The sequence below is a fragment of the Diplotaxodon limnothrissa genome, linkage group LG1, assembly GCF_057381915.1.
Source record: "Diplotaxodon limnothrissa isolate DT_005_m linkage group LG1, D_limnothrissa_male_GT1.1, whole genome shotgun sequence".
Taxonomy (NCBI): domain Eukaryota; kingdom Metazoa; phylum Chordata; class Actinopteri; order Cichliformes; family Cichlidae; genus Diplotaxodon; species Diplotaxodon limnothrissa.
In genome coordinates, this window is record NC_140596.1 from 3322322 (window position 1) to 3347139 (window position 24818).

The 24818-nt window shown below is 46.1% G+C and overlaps 2 protein-coding genes across 2 annotated transcripts; both read right to left on the reverse strand.

The window, feature by feature from the left end:
• Positions 1 to 1730: 1730 nt before the first annotated feature.
• LOC146639257 (uncharacterized) lies at positions 1731 to 3496 on the reverse strand. Its single transcript, XM_085351155.1, has 3 exons — positions 2639 to 3496; positions 1872 to 2551; positions 1731 to 1782 (listed from the first exon to the last, which is right to left on the reverse strand). Exons 1-3 carry the CDS (start codon positions 3494 to 3496, stop codon positions 1731 to 1733), a joined length of 1590 nt encoding a protein of 529 aa, XP_085207281.1.
• Positions 3497 to 19663: 16167 nt separating this feature from the next.
• Positions 19664 to 22471, reverse strand: cebpa (CCAAT enhancer binding protein alpha). The gene has a single exon (XM_085351282.1). It carries the CDS (start codon positions 22308 to 22310, stop codon positions 21435 to 21437), a length of 876 nt encoding a protein of 291 aa, XP_085207408.1. The 5' UTR covers positions 22311 to 22471; the 3' UTR covers positions 19664 to 21434.
• Between the last annotated feature and the right edge of the window lie 2347 nt (positions 22472 to 24818).

Sequence of the window (24818 nt, forward strand, 5' to 3'; positions counted from 1 at the left end):
ATATCTATTAGTATGAGCATGCATAAACAGTGACCAAGTCACCGCGAGCCAAATCTGCAGAGAGCAGTGGGTGATCCACGATCGCGGTGGTGTGGCCAGAAAACAGTTTCTGTCATGAATTGCTGTGCGGCAGGCAGGAGTTGGACCCAAAGTGCAGGACTCACAGACTCAGGGAGGTGAACTCAAAACTCAGCTTTATTTGCTGGCAGGGAAAAAACATACAAACTAATCTAAACTGGGAACGTGGAAAACTCACAGAGAGACACACAGGGAGATCCACACAGCATGAGGGACGACGCGACACTGACTCAGAGAAACACAGGGTTTAAATACACAGGGAAGTAACGAGGGGAATGAGACACAGAAGGAGGGCACAGATGGGAGAAATCAGGACTGACGAGACAAGCAAAGCAGGACGCATTCACATGAGACACGGACCATCAAAGTAAAACAGGAAGTATCACACAGAGACGCGAACTTGACACAGTGGAGACAGCAACTAAGAAATACAGAGACATAAACCATAAGGCAGAGGTCTAAGAACCAAAATACACAGGGAAATACTCAGCTGGGAACACAAGAGACTAGACTAGAGAGAGTAACAAAAAACCAACCATGAGAACATAATGCACAATGCAGAGTGACAGAAAACAAGAAACTCAAACATGCAAAGACACCATTACACAGAACAGAGGGGACACAGAGAGACATGAAGGGCAAGGGATCAAAACTAGAAGCCATAGAATAAATCACACACAAGTACAATAATACAAAAATCACAAAGAACTAAAAACGCTGGGTCAGGAGACCCAGGACCGTGACAGTACCCCCCCCCCCCCCAAGGGCTGGCTCCAGACAGCCCAAACACAGAAAAACAAAACCAAACAGAAAACAACCCAGGGCGGGCGGCGGGGGCCCAGGACGGAGGGCTCGGAACAGAAAACGAAAGAAGAGCACAGCAAACACCGGAGCCCAAGAAAACAACCCAAACACAGAGCAGTTCAGGGGGCCGACCATGCGGAAGGCAACGGCGGAGACGTGGAACCAGTTCAGGGGGCCGACCATGCGCAAGGCAACGGCGGCGGCGAAGGAGACAACGGAGCAGTTCAGGAGGCCGACCGCGCGGAAGGCAGCGGCGGCGGCGAAGGAGACGACGGAGCAGTTCAGGGGGCCGACCGCGCGGAAGGCAGCGGCGGCGGCGAAGGAGACGACGGAGCAGTTCAGGGGGCCGACCGCGCGGAAGGCAGCGGCGGCCCTCCAGTCTCAGGCGTGCTGGCCATGGCCTGGTGGGCACAGGACCAGACGAGGCAGGACCAGACGAGGCAGGACCAGGCGGAGCTGCAGAGGCTGAGGCTGGACCAGGCGGAGCTGCAGAGGCTGAGGCTGGACCAGGCGGAGCACAGGCTGAAGCCGAAGCTGGGCCAGGCGGAGCAGAAGCAGAAGCCGAAGCTGGACCAGAAGCAGAGGCTGAGACCGGACCAGGCGTAGCAGAAGCAGAGGCCGGACCAGGCGTGGGTGCAGCTGATGCAGAGGCCGGACCGGGCGTGGGTGCAGCTGATGCAGAGGCCGGACCGGGCGTGGGTGCAGCTGAGGCAGAGGCCTGATCAGGCGAAGCAGGCGCGGAGGCCTCTGGCAGGAGACAGGCAGGGCCAGTAGGCGCGGAGGCCTCTGGCTGGAGACAGGCAGGGCCAGTAGGCGCGGAGGCCTCTGGCTGGAGACAGGATGAAGACTCAGATGAAGCCGGACCAGGTGACGACGAGGGTGGAGACACGGAGGCTGCAGCTGGTGTGGATGAAGACACGGAGGCTGCAGCAGGCGAAGCACAGGCTGGAGCTGCAGCAGACGAAGCACAGGCTGGAGCTGCAGCAAACGAGGACGAGGCTGCCAGTGGAGCAGCTGGTGGCTGAACGGGCCTCTCGGACCCTCCCGTGGAGACGGGTGGCTGAACGGGCCCCTCGGACCCTCCAGCGGAGACGGGCGGCTGAACGGGCCCCTCGGACCCTCCAGCGGAGACAGGAGGCTGAACGGGCCCCTCGGACCCTCCAGCGGAGACGAGGAGGTGCTGGCTGGGCTCACTGGAACCCCCAGCGGACGAGGTAGATGGCGGCACGGGAGCCGCGGAGTGCTGGATGAGCTCATCCGAGCTTCCAGCAGGAGCCGATGTAGAGCCAGAGAGAATTGGGACCCCGGGCTCAACGTTAAGCTGGCTAGAAAACTGCACTGCTACGGGGAACTGGGCCAAAGGTTCAGGTGCGAGCTGAGCTGCTGGACACACGGGGACCTGAGCTGCTGGACACACGGGGACCTGAGCTGCTGGACACACAGGGACCTGAGCTGCTGGACACACGGGGACCTGAGCTGCTAACGGTGGAGAAGTAAATGACTGCACAGGGGACTGAACTGATGTCTGTAGTAACGGTGGTGGTGAGAGTGGAGTAGGTGGTGGAGTTAATGACTTCACAGGGGAATGAACTAGAGGTAGTGACGGTTGTGGTGCTGGTGGTTGAGTGGGTGACTGTGCTAAAGGAGGCTGCACTGGGGACACTGGAGACTGCACTGGGGAAAGCAGGGCTGCAGGAGGCTGCACTGGGGACACTGGAGACTGCACTGGGGACACTGGAGACTGCACTGGGGACACTGGAGACTGCACTGGGGAAAGCAGAGCTGCAGGAGACTGCGCTAGAGACTGCAGTGATGGTTGTAGTGGAGGTGTGACGGGTGGAGGAGTGGCTGAAGTGGCTGCAGGTCGGGCGGCTAGTGGCTCAGCTACAGAGTATATTAACGGCAGGGCTATGGGTTGAATGTCTGACTGAGTAGCAGCCTGAATGGCTGGGTGTAGTGATGGTGGTGGTGGAAGGGAAACAGGTGGTAGTGTGGATGACGGAACTAAGGGCGACTGAGTGGCAGACCGAACTGATGACTGAAGCGATGGTAGAGGTGAAAACGGAGCGTGTGGTGGAGTTAATGGCTGTGCTAGCGGGGACACAGGAGACGCAGCTTGTAGCTGGGCAGCTAAGAGAGCTTCAGGAGGCTGGGCAGCTGATAAACTGTTCACATTACCATCCGTAGCACAAAACACAACCCCTGAACGAATAGTCCCACGGTTCGACACAGAAAAAGAGTCCTTACTCACCACAGCCGGCGATGTACAAGTCTGAATGTCCGGCTGTGGGGTGGCGCGCTGGCGGCGTGATCGTCGTTTCTTTTTTGATGATGGCTCTGACGGGCCGAGCGGCTCCACATCCGGCCCTTCAGGCAGGTGGGTAGTAGCAGCTGGGGGATGAAGGTGGAGCTCGTTGTGGATTAAATCCTGTTCGAGTGGGTGGAGCGCACTGAGTAGCCAGGGAAGACCAGAGACTAAACGCTGTAGTTTGGTTTCCACAGCACGGCGAAATTCCTTCCCCTCATGTTCGAGCCACAGATGCAGGAGTCTTTCCACGGAGTAGATAATGTCCAGACGCAGTTCTTCTGGTGGGTTGAGTGCTGCTGGGTCCATATCTGGTCGCGTCGTACTGTCATGAATTGCTGTGCGGCAGGCAGGAGTTGGACCCAAAGTGCAGGACTCACAGACTCAGGGAGGTGAACTCAAAACTCAGCTTTATTTGCTGGCAGGGAAAAAACATACAAACTAATCTAAACTGGGAACGTGGAAAACTCACAGAGAGACACACAGGGAGATCCACACAGCATGAGGGACGACGCGACACTGACTCAGAGAAACACAGGGTTTAAATACACAAGAAACTCAAACATGCAAAGACACCATTACACAGAACAGAGGGGACACAGAGAGACATGAAGGGCAAGGGATCAAAACTAGAAGCCATAGAATAAATCACACACAAGTACAATAATACAAAAATCACAAAGAACTAAAAACGCTGGGTCAGGAGACCCAGGACCGTGACAGTTTCCATCGGGCCGTGTGGATGCACAAATGAAAGATCGCAAGCACCACTTTCCAGCTCTGCACGATATCGTGCCAAACTCTGTTCCCACTCAGATACCACAGGATTCACATAAGGCTTCTGCACTTTGACAATCTGACCCTGGAAGGTGCACAACCCTGAGATTGTCAGGAAGAATTACCCAACAACATCCAACAACGTGCTCCTGGCTGCACTCCTGACCTAATGCATTTGAGTTTGGGCAGTGGGGGCTGTTACACGGAAACCTCAGGTCAGGTCTGTATAACACGGATGTGGATTTTTGCACCCACTGAAATCACAGACATGTGAAAACCAGTGGTCACACTTTCATTTCCTAAAGTTCCTAAATCAGAAAATGGTCCAGAGGGGACCCGAACTTGAAGGGGAGATTTCAATTAAGTATATTTTATTTATACAGCAGAACTACATCAAGAAAACTTTATTATCCCCAAGGTGACATCTCCTCGTAGCCAGCAGAATAAATAACAAGAATTACACATACACCCAAAAACCACAAATCACACAACAGAATTAAAAAAATAATAGCAGTAGGAACAAATGAGAATTCAAATCTATTTGTCCTGCAACGAGGCAAAGAATACCTCTGAAGGCAACAGCTGAGGATGTGTCCTATCACCCCGAATCCTTTGTGCCTTCAGGGTCGGCCTCGTCTATACACAAGGGCAAGATCGCTTAGCTTTCAACCTGCAACTTTGCAACACGATTGTGCTCCAACCTCTTGTTCTTTGTCAAGCTAAGAGAGCCAAAGCAGAAAAAACATCAAACCCCCTATTTTCAGATACAAATACATACGCTGGTGGGTCTTTGCACTGTATTCGCATCAAATGTCAGCTTTTTGTCAAGTATAGTGCCCAGATATTTCTATTTCTCTACCACTTCACCTCATATTAGATATTTAAAAGCTGATCATCATCAAGGAGTCAAAGATTTATTCTATGAAAGCTGCAAACTGAGCTCAAACACAAGAGAGAAGCTGGTTGGACGTGATCCAGGCTTTGCACAACACAGCTGAGGTCATTCAAACGTAACCAACAAAACCCTATGAGGTCATGAGCCACTTTCTCTCCACAGCCATGATGGGAAACGCCTGGCTCCTCTCTCTGACCTGACAGCTGATTGATTTAGATGTTGGACGCGATGTTTTATGGAAGCTAGGAGGAAGCAAGTAGTTTCACTTGGTCAGTGAAGCAGGAACTGTTTGCAAGTCTTAGGCAGGCCCCAAGATGGCCATTCGTCATTATGAATCTGCATTTTGACTTTTCATGTGAGGGAAAGCAGACTCGCATCCGTTGATCCAAAAGGTTTTCTCACATTTGAGGTGCATCTTCTGAGGTTGTTCCAGCGCTCTCCACTCGTGCCAGGTTTTGTCCTGGATTTGATCTTCGTGTCATTTTGCGGTGTGAGAATCTCGCTTACAACAGCAGAGCAATCCAGGTGGAACAGTGCAATAACTTGGAGGCAATGCAGTCCACATTGCCTCAAAATGGGAAACAGATAGCTGGCAACAGGGTTGATGCAAACAAAGTCCTCAAAGATCTTCACACGTTCAGACAAAATGCTCCGAGCTTGCTCCTAATTACAGTTGGTGTGAGGCTGGGAGTCTCTGCCCTGATGGTGAAATACACTTACTGACAAACTTTAGCTTGCTTTAAATCTAGACCTCCAGCTCTGAAAATAAGTTATGGAAGCCTCAGAAAACCTGTTTTTTCTTGGAAAAGTTACCTCTGCTAAAGCCTCTGCATGCAACACAATGTACCTGTTCCAGGTAAGCTTCAAATCTCGTTCTGTGAGATTCCAGTGGAAAGAAAACCGTGATCCCTGTTGCCATCTCTGTTTTCTGAGATCTGTCTGAGAGCAGCTTCAGGAGAAAAAGTGATCGAGCAGCTTCTAACATACTATACAACCTATATATGTTTTAATAAAGCTACGCTAGTATTGCATGACAGCATACGGCTACATCGCTGCCAGCATAGTGTAAATGTCCTCCTACAAGTCTGAATAAATATTATGCACTTTGACTCTGTTTAACTGCAGCAATAATCTGTGAGCAAAGAAGGCTGGTCCAGCCAATCACTGTATAGGAACCACACAGATGATGTAGCCTTCACCAAGGGCCTCGGATAAGTCTGCAGCATCTAAGCTACAATAACTTAACCGTGATGCTGCTGTAATTAACCAAAGACAGACTTTAACAGCTTTCTCCGATCTGTAGTTCAGTATGATGGACTGCAGCTAAAGGAAGAAGGAGCCGATTCTGTGTGTGCATCAAGCATTTTCTTTGACCTGCAGATGGTTGGTCATCCACAGAGAAGACTATTTGATGATTGTGGAAACACCTGCTGAACACCACCAACTCTTATAAAACCAGCTGTGCTTTTTCAAAGACACACGTTAGGAAGAAACCGTGTCGCGTATTCCCAGACAGATAGTCGGTGCTCCACAGTGCCTATGAGTGAAAGTCCTTTTGGGGCTCCTTTAAGAGTCTGTGTGAGTGGATGCAGGTCTCTTCTCTTTCAGTGAACAAACAGTCAAAGCACTGCCTGTCCTCTCAGCTTCAGTAACAAGCTGCTCAGTCAACTCTGGAGTCAATGAAAAGGGCCAGTTAAATTTTAACACAGGCCAAATAGAAAAAAGTGGATAGCCAAATAGAGCAGATAGATAGATAGGGGCACTGACACACTCTCCACACAAAATGTCAATGAAACTAAAGCACTTTGAGACTGCAAACATAGAGAATCTGAAAATAGCCACGTTTTCCTGCAGACTCCCAGCCAAAAGAAAATGAGGACATTTATTCAAGTAACAGAGCTTTTCTCATATACTGAGTCACTGAGCTTGAACGCAGCTCCTCATATATTCCAAATGTGCTTTAAAAGTCAAACTTTTTCTTTACTAAACAAGTAATTCCAAATCAAACTGATGAATCCAAGTCAGCATCGCGGTAGAAGAATCTGTGTGGTTTGAATGTATACTTCACTTTGTTCAATATATGACAAATTATTATCAAACACTATTAAAAAAAAGCCCATTCAGCTTACAGGTCTGTATGTTTATTCTATAAGAGCTTTCCATGATACCGTGTCAGAAAACATTACTTTTATTATACTTGCTTAATTTTAGCAACTTATCCTGTATCTGAAACATCGTTTAGCTTCTGACTCTTTAAGGCTGTCCTACTCTAAAAGCTCACTTTCTTCTGAATTCTGGAACCTTGCTGAGGAGCAGCACCCGGTGTTTGTGGACGTGTTGGAAGTGCAGAAAACAAGCAGTGAAGCTAACTTTGAACCTGAACTCGAGTCCAGCCTATATGAGAGGAGAGTGCATGAAACAAAGACTTTTTTAAACTTGTTACCTGCTTACAACGTAACAGTAGTTTTGTTTGTAGTTTGCAGGGAAGATTTTCTGCAAACATTACTCACGAAGCGGTAGTTAAATTTTGAAGACTAAGTAAAGAAAAAGTAGGTAAAAGCTGCACCTTTAAAATTGTGTTGGTTTCAGCAGTAAAGCAAAACTTTTACTTTGCAGGCGAATGCTCTTTGTTTGGAGTTTGGCTCACATTTTTTCCAAATTCTCTACAGCTCAGAAAATGAAAGGCAAGTGTTTATGAGACAAATCACCATCTTTCATGCAAACTACGTGCAAACACAGTGATCTGCTGGCGATTAAAGCAATCACAAGGAGCTTTTCAGTGCAGATACCAGAACCCTCCAGCAGCCGCTCGCCGACCGGTTCAGGATTGCAGGTTGCCGATCAGCCTCCAGGTCGCCGTGGCTGAGGCCTAAACCAGCTGCTCGTTGCTGATCAAATTTGTTGAGGTTAGTCCGCTGGTAGATGGTTTTAGACAGATGATATCCAAACACCTGCCAAGTATTTTTTGAAAGTGCCTTCCTTTTTCTAAAGTTTCCAATTATGACTTCCCAGATGTTCGATGTGGCCAAACATCTGGTGTGTCAGACTAAATTACCCCAGTTTGAGTTGACTCAATAGAAACGTTTTCATTTTTTAATCAAATTGTAATTCTTGTTGTTTTTTCCTCCTTTTTTTTAAACTCACCTCTCTACAGGAGACACTTATTGTTTCTCTGGCAAAAGAGAAAACCTGCTGTAATGATACTGACAGTAATAATGATAAAATGAAATGAAATTTATAAACAACAAAGAGGGCTCACCGTAAAGTTATTCTTTAACTAAAAGACCTGGGAGATTCTTCCAAACCTCAACATAACACTCAGCACCAGCCAGCGATTTGTCAGCTGTAAACCTGAAATGAAAATCAGCTCACTGGCCCGTATGAGAGGATTATTAACAGTGAAGTCAGGCCAGCCGAGGCTGGACTCAGAAAGGAGAACGAGAGCTGGCCAGAGCCGGATTTCTGGACATGAAATGGAAATAAAGCAGAAAAGACAAAAAGAAAGGGAAGGAGAAGTTCCAGCCGCTAACAGGCTAATGTCTTCCATCCGCAGGAAGACTCCGCGGCCAACATCAGACACAGAGCCTCGCTCTCATCCAAAAACCAAATAAAAGGCCGGTGTGTCTTTACACACTCTGAGAGGCCTCGAGCCAAAAACACGGCTTGTCGAAGCTACCAATGATGCAAAGTTAAACACACAGCTAGACCCCAAACGCAGACTGATGAGAACAAATAGTGACGAAAATACACCACCTGACAAAGTTGTCCTTCTTCCCTTCTTTCAGTGACACCTGAAAACAGGAAATAGAAGAGAAGGCAGACAGAAGAGGAACTGTTAAAGAATGAAGAGGGCCAAAAGAAAATGTTTTGGGTACCTGATTTTGTTTAAACTGCTCCGACATTTGTCTTGTTCATACATTCTTGCTTTTCTTCTCCTGGCTGCTCCCTTTAGAAATCACCACAGTGAATCCTCTGCAGCATCCTCCTCTGTCACACCAACCTTCTGCATGTCCTCCTTCATCACATCCCTGAATCGTCTCTGTGGTCTTCCTCTTTTCTCCTTTCCTGGCAGTTCTATCTTCAACCTCCTTTGTACCCACTGTCCCAAACGTTGAGGGTCTGCTGATCCTCAGCTGTCCCTCTGATTGACTCATTTCTAATCTCCTCCCAGTGAAGATGTCCTCATGCATGCTCAATCAGGTAAGAAAAGCTGATCCTGTTCCTTTGGATGTAGCGTTTTCAGTTTTCACTTAGGCAGCAGTTGTCTTTCTTCTGTCTTGGATCGCCTGGAGCTGTATTGAGGAGATAACCACATTTACTCAGGGCCTTCTTGATATGATTTTCTTCTGCTTCCCTGGCCGCTGTATCTGTGTGGATGATGTTTGCTCAGGAGTATCAGAACAGCTGAGACAGCGGCACTTACACGACACTCCTTAACAACAGGAACCCAGATTGTGTCTGCCGTCCTAAAACTACAATGCCCAGAAGATGAACTACAAAATGTGTATTTTTACTTCACTCCAGTGTGTTCTTACACTGCAGATTTATGCAGGTCACATAAACGAGAACATGCAGTGAAAAATATCACTTCATCACAAAGGCTGGAATTCCCAAGAGGAAATATGGTCTTTGCACTGAATGTTTTAAAGCCAAGCCCTACTTAATCCTGCTCCTCGGTGATACTTTTAATGAAGCAGAGCAGAAACTTTTGTTTTAAGTCTCTCTGATATTAAACAAGAGCCATTAATAAGACTGAGTACCACATTAACACACGGAGGAGCCCGGATCTGATGGTGTTTTACATATCGCACAGGTTGTTACAGCTGATTTCAGGTTCGTATGATGGAATAGTTTGTAATAACGCAGCTCTTCTCTGGATAAATCCTGCCTGGACCACGCACAGCCCCAGAAATCGACATGAGCGTTCACCCTTTTATCAAAAACATATTGATTGTCCTTCAGACTCCTCTCATTTATCTGAACAGCCATGCTGTTTCAGGGAAAAACACACACTTTAGACCTGACAGTGCTAAAGGCTGCAGTACAGCAACAGACATTACAAATGCAAGCTGAATTATGCGCAACCTTTAACACTTTAAGCAGTTAATAAAGATCATAGCATTGATTTAGAGAAATTATATATAATCTACATTATTCATGCAAAGCAGCAGATTGACCAGAAGCAGATTTTATTACAGCTCACCTGTGGGTTTAGCAGGCTGATGAACACACGGATTCAAACGGCTTCTATCTGATGTGATCTTTGGAAGGGTCACATAGAGCCTCCAACACATTGTGCAAAGTGCAAAGTGTTTTACACTGGTAGAACAAAAAGATGTTTGCTGGACAGGTTAGTAGAACACATATATGCCATATGCACAGATAACAGGGCTAGATGGTACCTGGACTTCCATAATAGTAAACCATCTACATTACAAGCCTGTAGAACGGACCACATTTCTCTTTCCATGCAAAGAGGAGACAGACATAGTCATAACCAGAGGGAAACACTTCAGATTTATAAATAATAAATCTATAATGGCCTAACTTAAATGAGAATTTGACTCGGGTTCATAAACCTTATTTGCCTTTGGAGATGCATTCATGTTGTCTGTGGTTGGTGCCGTTCTGTTATCTTGTTTAATTTGAACTGGATTTGGTGAATGTTTTGGCCTTGGTATTGATATCCTTTTAGGCTCCTAGATCTGTGTCCTCCTATTGGCGGAGCGTCACTGGTGGAATTTTCCACTCTAACCGTAGGTGGGAGCTCACCATTGGTGGAGCACCACTATTAAAGATGCAGCACTTTCATGAACTCTGGTAATGTGATGAAGGCCTGTCTGTTGAAATGCGTTGGGGGGGGGGGGGGGGGGGGGGGGGTAGGTTAAATGTGATGATGCCACAGGAATGAAGGCATGATTAAAAAAACGAGTTAGCTTCTGTGTATCAGTGGGTAAAGATGTGAAATAGAAAACACACTTATAATTATTATCTGCTCAATTTTGTCAGTTCTGTTGATCCTTTTCATGAATGATCACTGGATTGTGGGATGACATTAGCTGATCTGCTCTCCTGTGTATCGCCTGCTAAAAAGAGGTAATAAAGGAAGCTCTTTAAGCTTGCCTGAGTGTTTGGAGAGTTTGAGCCGTTGCTATTATGGTTGCCACACAGATACTTCCGGGTCACATCACTCAGTTAGAAAGCGTCCCAGCTGAAACTCACTATTCGACCGTACCCCTGGCCTCTTTGCATTTGGTCCTTGTCCTTCTGTTAGCTTTCCCTGCTTATATTTTATTTTTTGTTTATTTTATGTTATATTCTTCCCTGTTTCCTCTTGTCTCTCATCACGTAGTCTTGGTGATCCATGTTTATGGCAATTTTTGCCTGATTTTCCTGTTTTCCAGTGTCCTTTTATTTTTGTTTCACCTTTCCATTCACGGTACTTGCCTTTTGTCGGGTCATCAGTCCTTGCTGATTGTTAATCAAACATTATAATTTTTTTTTAAGTTTACTGCTGCTCATGTCCTGCATATGATTCTCTCCTCATGAGTACCATCACACCACATGGTCCCTGGCTCAGCTGCAGGGGAGGGGTGGAAAACTTAGGGGTGTGAAGCAGAGGCTTCCCACAGAGAGCTTTCTTCACCTGCACAAACGCCGCCTGACACGGCCCCACCCACTGGACCAGATCTGGAGGACCCTTTCGGGTGAGATCAGTCAAGGGGCTGGTCAGGTCCACAAACCCAGGCACGAACCGGCGGTAGTAGCCCCCCAGTCCCAAGAACCATCTCACTTCCTTTTTGGTCTTGGTGGGTGGGCAGGATGCGATCGCTGCTGTTTTGTCCATCTGTGGGTGCACCTGCCCGCCCCCAGGTGGTACCCCAGATATTGTACCTCCCTCCGTCCAACCGCACATTTCTTCGGGGTGGCCGCGTTCCTGGACTCCCTGAGGTAGGCGGGGCTCACAGAATCAGAATCAGAATCAGAAACTTTATTGTCATTGTCACGAGAACAACGAAAGTCAAGCGCCCCTTGACTGATCTCACCCCACAGGGCCACAGCTGGTTCAAAGATTGTTGTAAAGTGTTCAAACAAGCACCATGTCCATTTACTTCTGGTTACTTCTGATGACTCAGGAGGTAGAGATTGTCATCATCTACCAATCAGATGGTCGGAGGATTGACTCTCCAGCATGACAAAGCATCCCAAGATGCTCAACCCAGAGGTGTCCCTGGTGCATCCATTGGAGCGTGCAGGAAAATGTTGGACAAGGCGATTAGGTACAGCAAAAATGTGTTTGTATGAAAGTGTGTGTGATTGGGCTAATGAGGCTTAAATAGTAAAACTCAATTTAAGTGCTCAGAGTAAAACTACCAGTCCATTTACTGTTTTTACCATTTACAGCTTCCAGAAACCTGCTGAGAGGCATCACCCACCACATGTAGTGTTATAAAAACACTGGTTAAAAACTTTAATCAGCTCGCTGTGAAACAAGAACACCAGAAACCTGCGTTTGGCTAATTAGTTTCATATGTATGTATGTATTGACCTCAGTAAGACCGTGTGACCGAAAATGTGAAAACACAAAATAGGAATCATAAAAAAATAAAATCAATATTTGGTGTTTACGCCTACATCTGTCATGAGAGTTTAACCTTCTTCGGGACACGCTCCCCTCCCTCTGCAGCCTGGATCCACCCTGTCAGCATTCCTGTAGTTTATGTTATAATGTCAGGACGATGCAGTCACACGGTGCATGTTTTCAGGCACATATTTCATGTTGAATCAGTCATATTTCAGTCAGTCAGCGAGGCTGTCAGGAACATGTGGAAGTCATCGAATTCTCTGCCAGCTGCATGTTTCAATCAACCTGCTTGGCTTCTTCTCGATGTTCTCTATTTCTCTCGTTTTCTACTATCTCAGGTTATTTTGCGGTTTTCAATATTCCCAGGCTGAATACAAACACGAGTCACTCCTGCAGTTGAGTCCATTTCGCCTGTTTCTAATACAACTAGTTTCTAGGATTAAACTGTCATTTATAATGTTTATTCATGCCATTGGTTCTTCTGTCCTTTCCACAGCGCTGGCAGCCACAAAAGCTCACGCATAAATACATAATGGACTCTGGCCCTGATTTTTGAATAGTTTCAATTGTATACAGCTGGTTTTACAGTTTGCTTCAATAGAAGTGCGTGTCATCTAAAAGCGGCTCATACCAGCGTTTACATCTGCAAAATTTCACTGCACAGTCGATTTATTTTAATTAGAGATGTTCCAAGCAGATCCTGAGTGGCAGATTCAGAGGGGTAGAGGAAGCTGAGGGACCCACGTGAACTTTATTATGGTCCCAACTTCTCACAGGATGCTCATCTTTGCTGCTGCGCTCTCAGTTTACCCACCCAGAACTGCTTTTCAGTATTTTGATATAGAATGGCTCCAAAATTATCTCATCATCATCATCATCATTAGCCCAGCGTTCATCTCCAACTGTAGAGCTGCTGTCCTCAAATAGTGCCGTGACCTGAACACACTGTTGTGTCACTGAGTTTGGGTGTAGACACTGAAACATTATTCCCATTATTCTAGCACAAGCTAATTTGGGGTTGATCTGTCCGAAGAGTGCTGTTCCAGAGCAGCTTTGGATTTTTACGAGTTTTGCTTTTTTGGCAAAGTCTAATCTGGTCTCTCGCACTTGAGATGCATTACTGGTTTGTTCCTCGTGGTGAACCTTGTGCATTTGTTGTCCTGAAGCCTTCTATTTTTTGGACAGATGCTAAGAAAGGTAGAGGTACTGCAATGTTTGTTGATGGTGGTGCAATTGCATGCTGTATTTGCTGTATTTCTGGATCTTTGGGGGGGGGGGGGGGGGGGGGTTAATTTCTCCCATTCATGGACGACTCCCCTGTCATTTGACCAACACACAGCTCCATCAGCTCCATCCATGTCAAACAACGAGAGGTTGGCATTGTGGGGGACTACACAGGAGCATGCTGGCGTTGGCTGAAACCCTTCTCTGTAGGCTCTCCATGGGCAAATACATGCACAAACAGACACAACCACAGAACCATAACTCAAGCATCAGCGTGTCTCTGCAGTTCACAGAGTCCCTGTTTCCGTCAACTCTGTGAGGAGGTGGAAACGGGAAATTAGCGAAGCTCTGCAGGTCTGCTTGGCACGTGCTGTGGGATCTACATGGGGATGGCATTAGCAGCATTGCAGGCTATATCACAGAGTTGGTGAAGACACCATCATCTGGACCAGAACCGCCTTCAGTTATTGGGACAAGGGCGAGTTGAGAAGGATACTAAACTAAAGCAAAGAAGTGTGGAGGGGGATGAAACTGATCACCAGACTCAACTCTAGACAACAGCAGGAGGGGGCCAGCCTGGACTGGGCCAGTCGGCTGTTTCTCAGCAGGTTTAGTACTGAGCCCCCTCAGGCAGCACCAATCCTAACACCTCCACAGCAATCAAACCATCCCCCACTCCCTGCCTGCCCCATGCTGTCCGTGTGGATTTTTGTAGTTTTTTAATTATGTCTTCATGTATGTTCCCTGTCTGCTCTTCTATGAATGCGTGCTCCCTCACTAAACATTTTCTGCTTTTCTGGCATCAATTTTTTAATATTTTCATATCACTGGACCAGCAGAATGGCGTTCTTACCATGCACGAGTTGCAAAATGTGCATCTCATGTGCATCAGCTGTTCATTTTTCTGAGGCGAACTTAAGTCAGAGTCTCACTGAAAATAATAAATTAATTAATCAGGGTGTGTTGCAGTCCTGGGATGCATGTAAAGGTCAAAGCTCTGACTCATACTGTGTTGCTTTGTGTTTCCACGCAGTGACGCTACATGGTAAATGTTCCTTTTTGCTCTGCTATCTGGACTGTGATTGACATCTCTGCATGAAAGAACCAGCGGTGCACTTTTATCTGCGTCCTGTAAAACTCTTTACAGGCGACGTTGATGTAGATCAGCTCTCAGCTCTGATATTTGGCCCTCAGTTTCCTAAAAGGAGCTTTTTATGTCAAACACATGTTTTCTTTTCTCCTTCTTTTCAGCAGTAAATGACCATAAATCTGATGTTTCTTTTCTTTTCTTTTCTCTTGATGGATGTTGTTTTCTCATCTTGTAGGATGACTGGAATTTTGGATTCGAGTTCTGGCTCTTTCATTTGCCTTATTGATTTTGCAGAAAATTAAAGATCATAATATTTGCACCAAGTGATATTAGCACATTCATCCCCGCTTTATTTATACAGCACCATTCATACAAACATGCTTTACGTGGTGAGACCAAAGAAATACCAAAAAAGAAACTGTGATCTCTCTTTTTTTCTTTCTCTGGCTCTGGATCAGCTGTTGGGACAGCCCTGCAGGTCGATTGGTCTTTTTCACCTCAGCTAACTGCAGATTGTTCACTATAATTCGTTCCCAGCCATTAACACTCATCAACTTCAAACGCTCAGATCTCAGTTTTCTACCTAGGCTTATCAAGACTTCACACATGCAGCTTTAATTGAGAAAAATCACCCACGATGTAGAAGTAGGTCTGCACACACATCAGATTGTTGCTGTCTGGAGACATTTTTCTCCTGAAATGAAACTGCATGCTCTAATGCATTTGATTGGGTTTTGAGCCCTTGAGATAATTCAGACTTTTATTCCCTGATTCGGAGTTGCGCAGAACGTCAAACAAACACTTTGCCAGTCACAAATTTACAGATTTGTTCTTTAATCTACGGTGGCTCTGACGTGCTGCTGCAGGTTCAAGCAGACACTCGTCTGAGAGCCTCACTCAGACCAATGTCTGAGACCAAGATCTTGATCTAAAGGTGCCTTTCAGGATAAAAACAGGAAACTTTGTGGATCATTAACCTCTAACAGCCCCTCTCACCCACGAATATGAGAATAAAGTATCAAAATTGAGATATGTTGTGTAAAAGCAAGCGTTGTTTAAAAGCGAGCAGGTAACCAAATACATTAATACATTAGTATTGTATACATTTAATATGCTTCTGTTTCAGTTTTCCCTGTTTTGCATTTGGGCTGCACCAAATCTCAGAGGCAAATATTGTACTTTATGTTTCACTGCACTTGTGAAGTTTGGGTTATTTTACAAATTAAAACCTTTTCATGCACTTCCAACCCACAATTATGATTTTGATTAAGATTGTGTGTACCTTTGTGTGTTGAGAACTTTTCTTCAGCTACATTAACTTTGAAAAACAAAATGAACCTGGAACCTTGGATCGGTTTTGAAAAGCCTTAAGCTGAGAACCGCCTCTTTCCCAGCTTTTCTTGTTTTTTTTAAGATGTGTAGTTCTGACAGGCTACAAATTACACAAACAGTCAGGCACAAAATTACCACTGTGATTTTTTTCCTCTCTTTCTTCCTTTTCCTCAAACCTCTGTATTATACAATCTGCATGCAGATGTTTAATGCCGGAGTTAATCTATCACACAGGTCACCACAGCTGCAGCGGCACAGCCAACCAATAGCAGCAGCAGTAGCACAGGGTTCAGCACTCGCTGCCAAAACCTAGACGTGGTGCACAGAAGGTAGGCCAACAAAATAAAGGGGCTAAAATCACAAATTTATTTATATCGTCTGCAGGTGGTGACGAGGAAACGTCGTGGTCTCTGCTGGGAAGACGACAAAGAAAGTAGTGAAAAAAGGTCACCTCCACGTTCAACCACTTCCTTTAACCGATCGAAACATTAGGGAAACTTTCCTGTAGTTTGTGTTCGTTTTCTGCCAAACTGCCACTAGTTTGAGTCATTTAAAAAAAAATGATTCGGCATGTGTGCACTGTAACTGTCTGTTGTTGGAGAGAGACATCAAATCTGCTTGCATGTGTCACATGCAATCTGACATTGAAGGACAGTCGCGCCTGCTCGGCCATCCAGCAGGACAAATAATTCATTTCTGACTCAAACAGATGAACATGAGCGCACATCTAATTGGAGCTGTGCTGCTGAATGCTATTTACTTCCTTGAGATAATCAGAGAGGATTTGTTCATATTCCTTATCGTGCATCATGAATTTTGTTATGCTGTACTGCTTACGTACATAAATTACACTGACTGTGTGGCAGGCAAGGCAGGACCAAACGCAGGACGCCAAGACAAGTGAATTAACTTAAGGAGGCATCTTTATTGCTGTACTTAGAAACTCAAACTAAATGCAAAAACTCTGGAAACTACAGAGCACAGGGAAACGGGACCGACCGGCAACGAGCAGAGGGACACTGAGGACCAAAATACCCACAGGATATCAAGAGGATGGGCAACAGGTGGGAACACAGCTAGAACTAACTGTAACTAACACACTGTATACAGGACAAGAGACTGTCAAAATAAAACAGGAAGTAAGATAAACACGGAGACCAAGACTAAGGCTCAGCAGAGGGACCGAGGTGAAGCAGACACGGGGACATGACTGACTGGGAGACGGAAAGGGAACGCCAAACATGGAGACAAGAGATAAACAAGATGAAAACTGGGCTGACTGAACACAGGAGAAGACCAAACACCGAGAGAGAAAAAACTCAAAAACCACAAGGATCTGAGGACTAACCGAAACACGCTTAACACATGACGTAAAAATAACCACGAATCTGAGAATCACATCGAACATTCAAAAAATCTGAGTCCAGACACTCAGCCAGCCCGGCTCCCAGACTCAGTACCACAACAGGGACTTTTTTTCATGTCTAATCCGGTGCATTAAACTAGGAATAAATTCCTGAGCGTGTTGTTGTTCGTCAGTGTTTGGTCAGTTCCTGACCAACCGCCCCCAACATGTCCGGCTGGATAACCGCTGCTCATCTACCATCACAATGAACACCGGTGTACCACAAGGCTGTGTGATGAGCCCTTTCCTCTACTCCCTCTTCACCCACGACTGCAGACCTGCTGATGGTTCCAACACCATCATTAAGTTTGCAGATGACACCACGGTGATTGGCCTCATCAGTGACAACGATGAGGCCGCCTACAGGGAGGAGGTGGATCGTCTGGCTGAGTGGTGCGACACAAACAACCTGCTGCTTAACACCGAGAAGACCAAGGAGCTCATCGTGGACTACAGGAGGAATGCTGACCCACATCCACCCATCCACATTAAGGGGACGGCTGTGGAGCGTGTGAGCAGCTTCAAGTTCCTGGGAGTCCACATCTCCGAGGATCTCACCTGGACGACCAACTGCTCCAAGCTGGTCAAGAAGGCTCACCAGCGCCTCTTCTTCTTGAGGACTCTGAGGAAGAACCACCTGTCCTCAGACATCCTGGTGAACTTCTATCGCTGCACCATCGAGAGCATCCTGACCAACTGTATAACAGTCTGGTACGGGAACTGCTCTGCCTCGGACCGGAAGGCGTTGCAGAGGGTCGTGAAAACTGCCCAGCGCATCGCCGGAGCACCACTTCCTGCCATAAAAGACATCTACAGGAAGCGGTGTCTGAAAAGGGCTGGGAAAATCATCAGAGACCCCAGTCACCCATCACATGGACTCTTCACCCTCCTGCCCTCTGGGAGGCGCTACAGGAGCCTCCGGACTAAGACCACCAGGTACCGGAACAGCTTCTTCCCCACAACTGTCAGACTCCTGAACTCTGCCTCCTGACATCTGACCCACGTTAACTCATGGACTGAACATACACACACACACACAATGGACAACTGTACCCTCAAACACACAATAATAACATGGAGTGAACCACCACTCACAACCACTAGCACTTTATATAGCCTCTGTAGAAATTATCCACACCCTCACTTACCTTAACTGCACTACTGTATAGCCCTGTGTAAACAATCATTCTGTACATACGATAATTTTTAACCCTACAACTGTTTATAACTTGCATAGTTCCCATTTCTGTATAGCTGTATATCTCAGATTCCTGTAAAGTTATTTATTTCATATTCTGTATAGTTTTTCATATTTATATCCTGTCCATATCCTGTACATAGCTTGTACTCACTACAGCCTGTACATACTTATAGTTATAGAATATTCACAACATACTTCATACCGTGTACATTATAACATAATAGACCCATTTCTGTAATATACTTACATATCTATATTATTGCTAATATATATTGTAATATATCTATATCACTAAAGCACTTCTGGATGGATGCAAACTGCATTTCGTTGCCCTGTACCTGTGCATGTGCAATGACAATAAAGTTGAATTCTATTCTATTCTATTCTATTCAGTGATATTAAAGTACAACTTTCAACACATTCACCACTAAAATGCAAAATACATATTAATGCTGCTGTAATGCCAGAGAATGTTTTTCTGCACAATGAGGTCTTTGATGCAGTAATTTAACAGTCCGGGCTGTGACCGTCTCTCCTGAATGCAACTAAAATATGTGCAGAGAATATGAGATGTGCATTTTACCGCTGCAGCGGCTCGAGGTGGAGATTTTTCTGACCGTCTATCTTTCTGTACATCATATAAATTACTAATCGTGTGTTTGCATGTGAGACCTACATGCAGAGAAAAAAAACAGGAACCAAAGCTGTCAGAAAAATTCTGATTTTCCGATGATTTTCTTCACTTTTATGACAGCCAGACGTCACTGTAGAAGTCGCAGCGCTGCAGACTGTACCTTTACCATTATTCATGCTGAAGAATGAAACCTGATATGAAGCATTTCTGGCTGAGCGCCCCCTATGGACTGCAAGAAATCGAAGAGATACAATGAACTTGATGCAGGAACAAGAGAAGTAAATGGAGAAATAAATCCAAACGCACAAACGGAATCTGATAAAACGAGCTTCTTTTATTATAATATTTCAGATTTTTTGGTATTTTATATATATATTTATTCATATATATTTATATATATGCTTACTTTACAATTGAGACGTACAATTTGAAACAAATGTTGGTTTAACATCAGAGTTTGTAAAAAAAAAAAAAGTGCTTCCTTCTTCCTGACTGACACAAATGTCTTAAAATCTTTCTCAAAAGACCAGCTAAAGGTCAAAGGTCAACTCAGAGGAGCAGAAGGCACTGCTGCATGAGCTATGATTCAACAGCGGGGAAGAGGAAGAAGATAACTACCATGTTGCATAGAAACCCTGTTCACATTTATTTATTTTTTATCTTTCTCACAATGAACAAACACATAAAAACAGGTATGTGCACAGAGCCAGGCGTGTTTTTTTTCTGCTCAGATCAGTACCCATCATGTGTGAGACAACAAAGCTGTGCTTCGACAAATAGTGCATACAGAGAGCTGCTTCAGTGTCTTCAGAGGAACCACGTTTCTGCAGAATCCCATTGAACCAGCTGCCATCAGGCTTCTCCTGCAGATACATGGTTTCCCCCTAGACAGCAGGTACCACAGTTTCAATTCCAGTCTTTTTTCTTCTTTCTTTTTTTTCCTAGTTTGTATTTTACTTTGGCTTAAATCAACAGGGGGGGGGGGGGGACTTGTATCTCCACACCTTCTTGAGTATTAGGAAGCTAAGAAAAAATGTATTTGGGCCTTTTTTAGGTATTCGTTTAGTCTTAATTAATACACTTCTTAAGAGTGGAGGTACAAGCTTTCAGTATTGTGGTTGACAGTGTGTCAGTGAACAAAAATCTTAAATACTTTACTTTTTAAAAAGAAAACATTTCAGATTTCTTTTATTATCTCACGGGGGGGGGGGGGGGGGGGTTGCATCACGTGATCAGATTATTAGAACACACAAACCTGCCAACACCCCGCACGCCTCCTCAAAGAACAAACAGGAGAAAATGAGCACAAATCCATGCAGTTATATCATGGAAATAAACATACATACAGGTTGAGTTTCATAGCTCTAAGACAAGTTCATCAGCTGATAGAGACGGTAACTTTGTATAAAACAAACCAAAATAATTCAGGAACTACGTGCACAACAGGCTGGTCCGGGCTCGTCACCGCCGTGCCCTACCTTAGCTGCACTGATATGTGGGGTCGAGTCTCTCAGTCTGTACGGGGGTAAGGCACAAAAACAGCCAGTCCTCTGTTGTGTGGATCTGCAGGGGGGGACGAGCTTATCGGCTTTTGCACAAAAAGTTTTAAAAGGCACATGAACACTGCAAAAAAAAAAATAAACCAACAACAAAACAAAAACAAAATATACCGACTGAACGAGTCACTCTTTCTCCTGAAGGTGAGCGCAAGTCTTTCTCCGAAGAGCTCAGTCAGTGAGATGATGGTGAGATTAATTCACCTGTTTCCAGTAAAAGTTTATCAGTCCTGTTTTTTGAAGCATCTTCCGGAAATTCCTGAAACAAGAAAAACCAAAGTGGCTTCAAGTTTGTTTTCTGCGTACAGCCTGTCTGCACTTTGGTTTTCGTTTTCACACAGAAACTTTGGAGCTATTTTTTCTAGTCTGAGGAGAAAGTGTGATCGCGAGGACTCCGTTCAGTCGGGTGTTTTAGCAGTGAACAGCTCAGCTGCCTCAGTCTCCTCACCGCTTTCAGTCCGTCCGGACGAACGGAACCAGCTGTGTGTATAAATCCAGCAGTGTACCAGTCCATGTCCAGTCTGCTCCCGGTCCGGCTCGGGAGGCTCTCAGCTTCCCATGGGTTTGAAGGAACCGTCCGGCAGCTGTCTGAAGATGCCCCGTAACGTGTCCAGCTCGCGGGTCAGGTGCTCCACCCTGCGCCTCAGTCTCTCGTTGTCGGCGGTCAGCTCCACCACCTTGTGCTGCGTCTCCATGTTGCGCATCTTGGCCTTGTCCCTGCTCTTGCGCACGGCCACGTTGTTGCGCTCGCGCCTCAGCCGGTATTCCGGGCTGTTCTTGTCAACGTGCTTCTTGGATTTGCCGCCTCCCCTCTGCTGCTCTAGGAGCTTCATGCCGCCCTGCTGCGAGTGCGGGTGCGAGTGTTGGTGCTGGTGCGGGCTGGGCACTGGGGTCGGCGGAGGTGTAGGGTGCCCTGGCTGGAGGTGCATGGTGGTCTGTGCGCAGTGCGCAATCTGGTACTGGAGGTGCGGCATCTGCTGCTGCTGGGAGTACTGCTGGGGGTGCGGGTGCGGGTGGTGGTAGGTGGGGGGCATGCCCGGGTTCATGTCCTCGTCGTCCCGGGGCTCCTGCTTGATAGCCACCGGTCGGAGGCGTGGAGGGTTGTGCTCGTAAAGCGGCTCCATCTTAGACTCCATGTAGTTGGACATGTAGAGCTGCTGGGGCCCCGGGCCGCAAGTCACCGGGTCGTACTCCCCGTTCATCATTTTGAGCTTGTCCTGTCGGGAGCTGTGGTGGAACAGGTCAGCCAGGAAGTCGTCGTTGAACGCTGATGGGTCGATGTAGGCGCTCAGGTCGATGGAGGTCTCGTTGTCTCCGATCTCACCGCCAAGATCTGCCGGGTCTCTGTAGCCGGAGGAGGGCTGCTGGTTCAGGTTGTTCATCAGGGGCCGAGGTGCGACCTCGTATAGGTTAGAGAGCTCCATTGAGAATCTAAACCCGGGCAAGCATGGCGATGAGCTCCGGGAATCCAGGTTGCACAAAGTCGGGTAATACGGTGAGAGGGGGTTACACAGCTGCAAGCATGCGCTGACCCAAAGCTCGGAGAGACTGTGACCGTTGCAGTGGCTCCGTTTGTACGCGGAAAGAAGCGGAATGAAGCAGCTTCAGGATTTACTCTGCTGGGCTGATTCCCCCTGCTCAGTAAACTCCGAGCTGTCAAACTGCTGTTATATACAGAGAGGGAGTGGGCGGGCACACGTGCCCGCGCGCGCGCACACACAGCCCTCAGTCTTGCCAGCTATCTGCACGGGAACGCTTCAGAGTCAAACTCGACTCAAACTTTTATCACACACCGCGTCCTGCGCTCCTCTCTGCGCGCTCTGCTCACACATCAGCGCCAAAGCTCAGGCTGCAGAAGACGCACTGAAACCACCCGGAGCTGTTAGAGTCGGTCTGCCAAAGTCACATCATATATATATATATATGTTTACAAAAACAAATATTTACAAAAGTCAATGACTGCTCTGGATTTCAGAAGCTCTTCTACACCGAGCGCGCTGGCGTTCAGCGCTTAACGCGAGCAGCACGAAAACCTGTTTTAAAAGAACTGCATTCTGTTGGGCACTTTTCTTTAATCCCCGGACAGTCTACACTGGCAGACTTTATCTCTGTGAAAGGAGGGAGCGGCACCTATCAGAGCAGGACGCACAGACTTTATGTGCAAGTTATAAAAGTCGAGAACATCTTCTGGACTTAGAACACGTCTGATGTTAAATAGAATGCGCACTGATGGAAAAACCTGTCATTACTTAGTTATAATATGAATATATACCGTCAAGTCCCTGCAAGAAAGAACCTTTTTCCTTATTGTAATGTATTTTTATTTCCAAATTCTAAGTTAGGAAGATCCAACACTGAGGCAAATTTATTATGACTTGCTTACAATGTTAGATGTGACTTGGGGAATCTTCTTGGATGAGGACGGGTGAGCAGCGCGGAGCGCGGAGCAGTGGGGGCAGGGACGGCGGACTGAAGAGCTGGACTGCAGCGCCCTCTATGAGCAGCAAACGGAGAGATCTTCGTGTTGGGAGCGATTTCAAGCTGCTTGTTTATTTTGTATTTTTATTCCATATATATTTTTACAGGTTTTTGCTTGACCTCCATTTGAAAACAATAATCTGCTTCTTTCTGACAGACCCAGCGCCACTTTCTGTCCTTTTTCTGCCCCATTTGAGGAATTTTTAATGAACCTTGAGGAAGCATTAGTGGTCCTCGGGGCCTGACTTTTAAAACTAGTGTTGACGGACTCAGCTGGGAAAATGTGAACAGCATTTTCTGTTGCACTGGGAAGCTCTTCAGGCCAGTGGCTTTCAGAAGGAAGTACCAGGGATCATTGAAGTGATCTGGAGGAACACGTGTTTTTAAGGAAACAACATAATAATTAAAAAAGTTTAAAACTGGAAAAAATAAGTGTAATGTTCCTAAACTTCAAAGTCAGCATGTTAAACACAAACTAGAATACACAAAATCGCTCAGACAAATATTTGAAGAGCTTTTGTTTGCTTCACTGCAGTTCAGCTGTCAGCACGATGCGAGGGTACCTCAGATCAGGCCGGCACGTGGACCTTTGACCTCTTCGATCACACTTCGATCACATTCCTAATACTGCATTCAGCCTTCATTTGTTGTCAGTGACTTTACTTTCATTTTAACAGCACTGGTGAATCTCTGTTGAGCCGAGAGCCCTGACCTCGATGACATCACATCATTGTCCCCAGTGTTATCTCGGACTTAAAGTGTTGAGTCAGTGTTGCAGCATTAGTGGTCCTGTACACATTTTCTGCAGCAACAGTGTGGTTGGACAGTAAAAAACAAAACAACAACAACAACATTGTTTCCAGAAGCAATGTGATTTGAATTTAAGTTGACATTAACCAATCAGACCTGAAAAAGCAGTTTACCAAAAAAAGCAAACACTGCACTGGAGTCATGAGTGACAGCTTCGAATTCCACATGGACAGCTGGCCAACATTCACAGCACATTTGCAGACATCAGCATAGTTTGGATGCAGCGCCTAGTAGAGCAATGTAATGTTTGGTCACGTGACCAGGCATCACTATTACCAAACCTCATGTTTTGTGTCTCTTTGTGGCTGCTTTCAGTCCAGCTCAATTTCATTTATGCAGTTAAGTCCAAAAGATGTTGGACTGTGACTGTTTACAGGGGCTGTTGTTTACCTCTGTACACCACAACAGTGAATTAAAAAAAATCAAGATTTGAATGAAGCGCAGACTTTCAGCTTTAATTTGGGGGGATTTAACAAAAGCACTGAACTAACTGTACTGGAATTACAGCCATTTTATGCACAGTACTAACTTTCACAGGACAATTGACTGACAAGCTGCTTCATGGTCATATGAGGCCTGTTGTCATCTTATGTCGTGTGAAATAGTCAGATATGAAATCTGTTGTTAAGTCCAAGAGTTGAAAT